The 9820-nt window shown below is 38.2% G+C and overlaps 1 protein-coding gene across 1 annotated transcript; it reads right to left on the bottom strand.

Annotated features, from left to right (window-relative positions):
* Positions 1-8533: 8533 nt before the first annotated feature.
* On the bottom strand, positions 8534-9478 carry LOC125171899 (olfactory receptor 2G2-like). The gene is given in 1 exon segment (XM_047869133.1): positions 8534-9478. A coding segment is annotated over 1 exon segment (945 nt).
* Between the last annotated feature and the right edge of the window lie 342 nt (positions 9479-9820).

Raw genomic sequence — 9820 nt, forward strand, 5'->3', positions numbered from 1 at the left:
GACAAAGGGCTAGTATCCAAAATCTATAAAGAGCTCACCAAACTCCACACCCGAAAAACAAATAACCCAGTGAAGAAATGGGCAGAAAACATGAATAGACACTTCTCTAAAGAAGACATCCGGATGGCCAACAGGCACATGAAAAGATGTTCAGCGTCGCTCCTTATCAGGGAAATACAAATCAAAACCACACTCAGGTATCACCTCACGCCAGTCAGAGTGGCCAAAATCAACAAATCAGGAGACTATAGATGCTGGAGAGGATGTGGAGAAACGGGAACCGTCTTGCACTGTTGGTGGGAATGCAAATTGGTGCAGCCGCTCTGGAAAGCAGTGTGGAGGTTCCTCAGAAAATTAAAAATAGACCTAACCTATGACCCAGCAATAGCACTGCTAGGAATTTATCCAAGGGATACAGGAGTACTGATGCATAGGGCCACTTGTACCCCAATGTTCATAGCAGCACTCTCAACAATAGCCAAATTATGGAAAGAGCCTAAATGTCCATCAACTGATGAATGGATAAAGAAATTGTGGTTTATATACACAATGGAATATTACGTGGCAATGAGAAAAAATGAAATATGGCCTTTTGTAGCAACGTGGATGGAACTGGAGAGTGTGATGCTAAGTGAAATAAGCCATACAGAGAAAGACAGATACCATATGGTTTCACTCTTATGTGGATCCTGAGAAACTTAACAGGAACCCATGGGGGAGGGGAAGGAAAAAAAAAAAAAGAGGTTAGAATGGGAGAGAGCCAAAGCATAAGAGACTGTTAAAAACTGAGAACAAACTGAGGGTTGATGGGGGGTGGGAGGGAGGAGAGGGTAGGTGGATGGGTGATGGGTATTGAGGAGGGCACCTTTTGGGATGAGCACTGGGTGTTGTATGGAAACCAATTTGTCAATAAATTTCATAAAAAAAATAATAAATAATAAATAATAAAATATGAAAAAAATAAACCCTTTCAAAAAAAAAAGTAACATGTAATCATATGTTAATCCACCATGAAGATATGTCACTATTAAATTCTCAGGCACCAAGTAACATAAAATAAGCACATTAAAAAAAAACAGTATACCGGTCATATAATAAAGTTTATGTAATTGACCAATTATTAAGCTTTAAAAAAATTAATGTGTATTTATTTTTGAGGGAGAAAAGTGCAGAGTGTGAGCAGGGGAGGGGCAGAGATGGAGACACAGAATCCAAAGCAGGTTCCAGGCTCTGAGCTGTTAGCCCAGAGCCCAACGCGGGGCTCAAACTCATGGACTGCGAGATCATGACCTGAGCTAAAGTCGGGGACTTAACCTACTGAGCCACCCAGGTACCCCTAGCTTTAATAAATAAAACTAAATTATGTATAGAATATAAATTTTTGTTTTTATATTCTCTCGCTGCTATAAAACTTAAATAAACAATAGAAATATAGGTGGAAAATTATGCCAAAATTTCAATTGGGAATTATTAAATGAATTATTTAAAAAAATTGAATATTAAAATGTAAACATACTTTTTAGTGCACTTTTTGAACAAGGTAAATTGAGAAACAAATTAAAGTCAATAAGTTTTAAAAATGTTAAAAAATAAAACAGTAGAAACAAAAATAATAATTTTACATAACATAATAAAACTAATCACAGATATTAATAAAACAGACCCTAAAAAGTATTTAAAAACTATCATATTAAAGATAACAGAACAAAGTTAACCAATAAGATAATTTTAATAACTATTTTAGTAACAGCTTAATAATTTAATAATTTCATATAAAACAGCAAATTAAGAGGCTATATTGTAAACAATTTGTATTTTTATTATAAAACTGTAAAATATCTGCATTACAAAATACTATCATTATTTTCTTTATTAAAGCAGAAAATATCTGTAAACAAAGACCCATTTCCTTAAATATACAGTGATATGATGGAAACAATAAGGTCGTCTAATTGGAACTGAATAAATCATCCTAATAGTTGCTCCTTTCACCAATATCTAAGGAATGTCTTTCAAAGTCCAACCAAACATCGCTTCCAGTGCTCCCAGGTGCTGACCATGCCCCCTTGCACTTCTGCTTCTTCTTTGTGTACACACTAGTCTTCCTGGCCACTCAACACACACTATAGCTTGGGCTCTAAACTACCACATGAAGCTGAATTTCAGATTTGGCCATTGATAAGACCTTCTAACATGAGCACTTTTGGTCTCTTTGTCCATAACCTACCTGTGGTGACATGGGGCATCCCATGGGATAGGGTTCACTATACCTTTGGAGATACTGCTTTCTGGTCACCCCTCACCCTTATAGACCACTGATTTTTTGTGCCACCTTCAGAAAATGAAATGATTCTAATCAATATTATTTTGGGTATACCTCCAGCCTATCTACCTTAAAGTATAGTAAACTTCTGGATGTTTTCATATTGCATGGTGTCCAGCCAGATTAACACATAAGCACTGATTAAATCCCCTGCCCCTGCTTGTGCTAGACATTCCCACAGCTGCTCACACCCACTCCTTGAGCTCATTCCTCCCTTGAGAACCTGTTCACACCCTGCCTGTTCACCAGACTCCAGCTCTAGTCTCACTTTCCAAGTTTGTTATTCTTGATTGACCTTCTCATAAATACTACATGGACAGGGGCAACTGGGTGGCTCAGTCGCTTAAGCATCCAATTCTTGAATTTGACTGAGGTCACGATCTCACAGTTCATGAGATTGAGCCCCAAGTGGGATTCTGCACTGACACAGTGGAGCCTACTTGGGATTCTCTCTCGTGCTCTCTCTCTCCCTCCCTCCCTCTCTCTTTCCTTCTGTCCACCCTTCCCCCACTTGTTCTCTCTCTCTCAAAATAAATAAATAAACTTAAAAAAATACTACATGTATCAACAAATCTTGTGAACTTCCATACCATGCCTCTTTCTCTATGGGAAATTATTTCCACTTTGAGAATAGTCTGGCATCCATTATTCCACTGTATGATTGTAGGGCATGAGTTGAAAGTGCTATCGTAGTGCAGAGCCCATGTATTATTAATCTCCTATAAACACTTTCCAGTATACAAATGTTATGAGCCATTTAACCTGCTACTCTATTCGGGCAGACTCTTTTTTTCATTTCTAAGATCCAACAACAAAACACAAAATAAAAGCTTATTTTTTAAATATAGTAATAACAACTTTCATCCAAATAATTCTAAGCCAAAGGACATAAATATTGTCAGCTGACTAGATGTGGCTTTTAATAACAAGAAAAAGTTCACTCAAAACTGATTTTTAAAATTGAATTCAAATTCTCTTTCAAAAACTGAGAAGATTATGACATGTGCCATGAAAGGAGGAAGCATACAGATTTTCTATAGAATCAAACATAGGCCCAGAACAGGTCAGGACACTGAGGTCTCAATTAGATAAAGGAGCAAAGAGGGTGGTAAGTGTGTCATATATTAATCTCCTCTTAGACCTCAATTTCTCTTAATTTATTTATAATCATAATTAAGATCAATTGGTGGAGCAAATAATGTATATCCTGACTTAATTCCCTTTTGATTCAATGAGATGTCTCTACTCTCTGCCAAGATGTTTCACAAGTGTGTATCACATGCAAAAATATGTGGGTGGGATATTTTTTTTTCATTTTAAAGAATATAGAAAGCTCAGAAATGAAAAATTTAAACCCAGTCTTTGCTGCCTTTAAGCAGAGGGGATATTGGGCATCAAAAAGACAGAGAGAGACAGAGAGAGAGAGACAGAAACACAGACAGAGACCAAGACAATTTTATGAGATGTTTTCGGCTTGGTTTTGAAGTAGTCAAAGACAACATGAAAAGACTAGTCTGAAATCCATAGACTTCACAGTTCTGAGTTGCTTTAATTTCACAGTTTGCTCTACATGCAGTAAAACATACAACTGGCCTATAAATGTAAATGTACCTACTTCAGGCCAAGAACATGCATTCTGGCCACAGGAGTTACTTTCTTGTCCACAGTATCTTCAGCTGCCTCTTTCTTTAAAGGAAATAAATAGGTATTCCCAGAGTAAGGTCCCAGAGCCACAGGAGTTGTTCAAGAAAGGACAAGCTAGGAACCAAATGTGAGATTCTGAGAAAAGGAGGCATCCAAGTCATTGTAGAGGCCACCCAAACCAGATGTGAGTATGCCCAAAAAGATGATGTCTAATCTCTCTCCTCTACCTAGAAAAGTATGTAATGATGTTGAAAACACCTTTCAAAGTCTGGTGCACAGGTTAAGTTTGACCCTCAGTCACAATTAACTAGTATCACAATGACTAGAAAGATTTTCCTCTGGGGACTGAATCTCTCTGCAACAGCTCAAAAAATTGGTGCTCCTGGGGTGCCTGGGTGGCTCAGTCGGTTGAGCGTCCGACTTCAGCTCAGGTCATGATCTCACAGTTTGTGAGTTTGAGCCCCGCGTCGGGCTCTGTGCTGACAGCTCAGAGCATGGAGCCTGCTTCGGATTCTGTTCTCCCTCTCTCTCTGTCCCTCCCCTGCTCATGCTCTGTCTCTCTCTGTCTCAAAAATAAATAAAAACATTGTTAAAAATTTAAAAAAAATGGTGCTCCTGGTCCATGCAGTACAACATAGAAATTCTCATTCCAAATAAGAGGAAAAAATTAAATGGTCTACACTAGGTGTTGGGGCATGCTTGGCAAAGTGTCAGGAGAAAGTGAGCTATCCTCAGTGACTACATTTCTAAGAAATAACTTGGAAGTGAGAAACACCAATGACTTACCTTTGTGATGAGGAAATAGCTTAAGGTAGGAAAGAAAAATAAATGGCCCTGTTGATGTGGCCTAATCACATCCCCAGAGGGTAAGAGAATTAGGATCTTCCCCCTATGGAAAATATGTAACCCATTAAAATGTCCATAACAGAGGATCCTGGGATATGGTCACGCACAAGTGCCCTGAGGTCATAACTTCCCCCATATCATTTAAGGGTTCACTAAGTAAGACATCAAGAGCTCACATTGACACTTCCTAAAACATTTGCCAATTTAAATATCCTGATTATCCCATTGTGACACAATATGTGACACAGAAATAATATATTTCAGTAATTACAGAGAATTCAGAGAAACTATAGTAATTTAGAGAAATAACCTCAAAAGGAAATCCCTTGAGTAACTGGCTGACAATATCAATGTGGTTATGGACTGAGTTCCAATGGGACACCAAATGCCAAGCATTATTGTGCTGTGCTATTCTCACTATATAGTAAACTGACCCTTTACATTTTTTAGCAGAAAAAATAAAATTTCCATTCTTATTTATCTTTTCTACTCTTATAATTGTCCTATAGAAGTAAAAATGAATGTTGCCTTATTGTTATTCAAAATAAGAGAGTCCTCATTTTTCCTTGGTTATCCAAGTCTCTGATCATGCTTATCAACAATTTCCAATTCTGCTTAAAAAATCTATTTTCATTTCCCATATATTTTTCTAGATAATTAAGCCCTGGTTTACTTGGAGTTCACAGATGTTTGTGCCTTCCTCAGCACATAAGAGCACATTCTCTTTACAACCATATCTTGCTATATTCTTTTATATATTCTCTGACACTTCTAATAACTTTAAAGAAAATGTTCTCTCTGTCCTCTAAAATGGATTGTAGCACCAGAAGACTATTTGGCTTCTGTTATAAGCTGTCAGCCACTTTAAAATTCACCCATGGATTCTTTCTTTTCTTAAACACATAATATTTTTTTTAATATATGAAATTTATTGTCAAATTGGTTTCCATACAACACCCAGTGCTCATCCCAAAAGGTGCCCTCCTCAATACCCATCACCCACCCTCTCCTCCCTCCCACACCCCATCAACCCTCAGTTTGTTCTCAATTTTTAACAGTCTCTTATGCTTTGGCTCTCTCACACTCTAACCTCTTTTTTTTTTTTTCCTTCCCCTCCCCCATGGGTTCCTGTTAAGTTTCTCAGGATCCACATAAGAGTGAAACCATATGGTATCTGTCTTGCTCTGTATGGCTTATTTCACTTAGCATCACACTCTCCAGTTCCATCCACGTTGCTACAAAAGGCCATATTTCATTTTTCTCATTGCCATGTAGTATTCCATTGTGTATATAAACCACAATTTCTTGATCCATTCATCAGTTGATGGACATTTAGGCTCTTTCCATAATTTGGCTATTGTTGAGAGTGCTGCTATGAACATTGGGGTACAAGTGGCCCTATGCATCAGTACTCCTGTATCCCTTGGATAAATTCCTAGCAGTGCTATTGCTGGGTCATAGGTTAGGTCTATTTTTAATTTTCTGAGGAACCTCCACACTGCTTTCCAGAGCGGCTGCACCAATTTGCATTCCCACCAACAGTGCAAGACGGTTCCCGTTTCTCCACATCCTCTCCAGCATCTATAGTCTCCTGATTTGTTGATTTTGGCCACTCTGACTGGCGTGAGGTGATACCTGAGTGTGGTTTTGATTTGTATTTCCCTGATAAGGAGCGACGCTGAACATCTTTTCATGTGCCTGTTGGCCATCCGGATGTCTTCTTTAGAGAAGTGTCTATTCATGTTTTCTGCCCATTTCTTCACTGGGTTATTTGTTTTTCGGGTGTGGAGTTTGGTGAGCTCTTTATAGATTTTGGATACTAGCCCTTTGTCCGATATGTCATTTGAGAATATCTTTTCCCATTCCGTTGGTTGCCTTTTAGTTTTGTTGGTTGTTTCCTTTGCTGTGCAGAAGCTTTTTATTTTCATAACTTATCTATAATTTAGCAATAACAATATAAATTATTTTCCCCTTATTCAAGTTTAGATACCACGGTTTAGATAACATTGCTTTGCAACCACATCAATTTAATAAAATTAAAAAAAAATAGCCATTAATCTTATGACTTGACTGAGATAGATTCAATTTTTTTTTAATTTTTTTTTCAACGTTTATTTATTTTTGGGACAGAGAGAGACAGAGCATGAACGGGCGAGGGGCAGAGAGAGAGGGAGACACAGAATCGGAAACAGGCTCCAGGCTCTGAGCCATCAGCCCAGAGCCCGACGCGGGGGCTCAAACTCCCGGACCGCGAGATCGTGACCTGGCTGAAGTCGGACGCTTAACCGACTGCACCACCCAGGCGCCCCAGAGATAGATTCAATTTTAAATCAACTTCCTGAAAGTGAGTTTTTTCCCCTAGCATTGACTTATTTTGTTAGATAGTAGACACTATTACATACTGAAAATTTACCAATTAACTGAGTTGGACCATTAGCATATAAACTCTAAAAAGGCCTGGGTACTGTGCCTTTCATATCTGTGCCCTCAATGCTCAATAATTGTTGAACAAATAAATGCATTTCTTAAAGGAGATAAGACAAACATAAGTTCAATGATGTGTTACAAACTGCATGTACCTAGTAATAAGATACAGGATATAATGGAAGAGATCATCAATTAATTAAAAAAAAAATCTCTCCATCTAGTAAGCAAGCCATATCAGCAGTGCATAGGTAGCAGAAAATTAATATGGAAAGAAGTGGGTAAACTATGCAGAATTGTGTATAGTTTACATACAGTAGGAAAAGAAAGGACAGGAATTAAAATAATCCCTGTTCCATTTTGTGATATCGAAAAGAGCAAAAAAGAACCAAAAGCAGGGACCTTTTGATTTAGTTCTGATGTGTTCATTTTGAGGCTGTTTTAACACACCCAGGTGGAGAAGTAAAATACATAGCTGAACATGAGATGGGAATAGAAAATGTCTTTGTTGAAGTATAAATCTGGGGGCCACCTGTAAATATATTCTACTTTAAATTGTGATTAAGTCAAAACATAGTTGCCATTCTCAAAAACCTACTAAAGAGAGAAATACAAAAAATCAGAAACTTGTTAAACAGGAGGAAAAGTGCAGCAATAGAGATAAACTTGGTGTGTAATGGGACTCACACAGGAGACTTGACCACAATAATCCATGGTCTATTGAAAAAGTAATGCCACTGAGGTTTAGAGTTTGCTATTTCTGTTTTGAGCAAATGGCCAAAATATTTCAATCTCTGCAAAATAAAACTTATAATAATACCATATAGCAGATAATTATGCTTGTACATTGTAAATATGTTGTACATTCCGACATGCTTCATCATGTTCCTACCTTATTTACCCATTCATATTTACCACATATCATCTGGGTAAGCAATGTGTTATGAGAATGCAGAGTAGGGGCAGGCATATAATTATGGCTATTAAATGCAATAAAATTTATGAACCAACTTTATTAAAAGTCAAATGCCTAAGACAGTGATCTAATTTTAATTTGGGTTGCTCAATATTGTACATTTTGGTTTGTACATAGTGCAAAGGTTATGCAAATTGTTCAGGTCACACAGCTATTATGTGATGAAATGAGCATTCAAACTCAAAAATTCAAATGCTATTGAATTTTTCTACCAAAACCCACTATAGGTTTATGAACATAACCAAATAATTTGTTGAGTCATCATCCATTAAATGAATCAGTCTTAATAACTGCCTCCTAAAAAAAAAAAATCTTGATAATCATGTTTCACTGAGCCATAATGTTATACCAAGAATTTTTTTCATTGCTGCCTTTACTTCTTTGTTTCTCAGGGTGTAGATGAGAGGGTTGACTATGGGGGTCACCACAGTGTAGAAAAGGGAAACAAACTTTCCTTGGTCTTTGGATCTGCTCTTGGCTGGCTGCAGGTACATGAAGATGATGGTTCCATAGAAGATTATGACAACCATTAAGTGGGAGGAACAGGTCCCAAATGCCTTGTGTCACCCGATGGCTGACTTGATCTTCAGTACTGCTCTGGCAATGTGCCAGTAGGAAATCAGGATGAGTGATAAAGGCACCACCAGGAATAAAACACTAGCCACAAATAGCTCCACTTGATTGAAAGTCGTTTCCACACAAGCCAACTTGATGAGCACAGGGACCTCACAGACAAAATGATCCACTTGGTGATGCCCACAGAAAGGCAACTGCAGGGTGAGAGTGGACTGTATAAGCGTGGTAGCTACCCCACTGAGCCATGCCACAGATGCCAGGGTATGACAGAGGCTGGGGCGCGTGGCAAAGGCATAATGTAGAGGACAGCAGACAGCGATGTACCGATCATAGGACATCACAGCCAGGAGGACACACTCCGTGGATCCCAGGGCAAGAGAGACATAGAGCTGAACCACACAGCCACCATAAGTGATGGACTTATCTGAACCACCCAGGTTGACTAGAAGCTGAGGAATAATGCTGCTGGTGAAACAGAGGTCCAGGAGGGAGAGGTGGGAGAGGAAAAAGTACGTTGGGGTGTGCAGTTTAGAGTCCAAGAGGTAAACTAGGATGATGGTAACATTGCCTAGGAGCATCATCAGGTAAAGACACAAGATTACCCCAAAAAGAACCAGCTCTAGCTGAGGCCGGTCACAAAAGCCTACCAAAATGAACCCAGGGAAGGTGCTGTCATTGGTCAAACACATTACTCTTGCTTTGATTATTAACTTCAGAGTGATAAAGTCACATGAAACAGAAACTGCAGGGATTTTATATCAATTCCTTCACAGTTAAGGTCTAAGTGTTGAAAAATAAGACTTTGGATGTAGGTAAAGATAAAGAGCCAATGTAGAGAATACCATGTGCAATGTCACTTATTATCCCATGAAGTGGCATATGTGGTCTGTGGATCATAGGTTTTCATTCTACCTTGAGGACAAAATAAAAGTCAAAATGCATCAAGGATAAGTCTTACCCTCAGTGTCTTATCAATAACATTTTTTTAATAATAATAATAAAATTTTGTAGGAAATGTGGGAATTCAAAAC

This window comes from Prionailurus viverrinus, chromosome A1 (assembly GCF_022837055.1).
Source record: "Prionailurus viverrinus isolate Anna chromosome A1, UM_Priviv_1.0, whole genome shotgun sequence".
Lineage (NCBI taxonomy): Eukaryota > Metazoa > Chordata > Mammalia > Carnivora > Felidae > Prionailurus > Prionailurus viverrinus.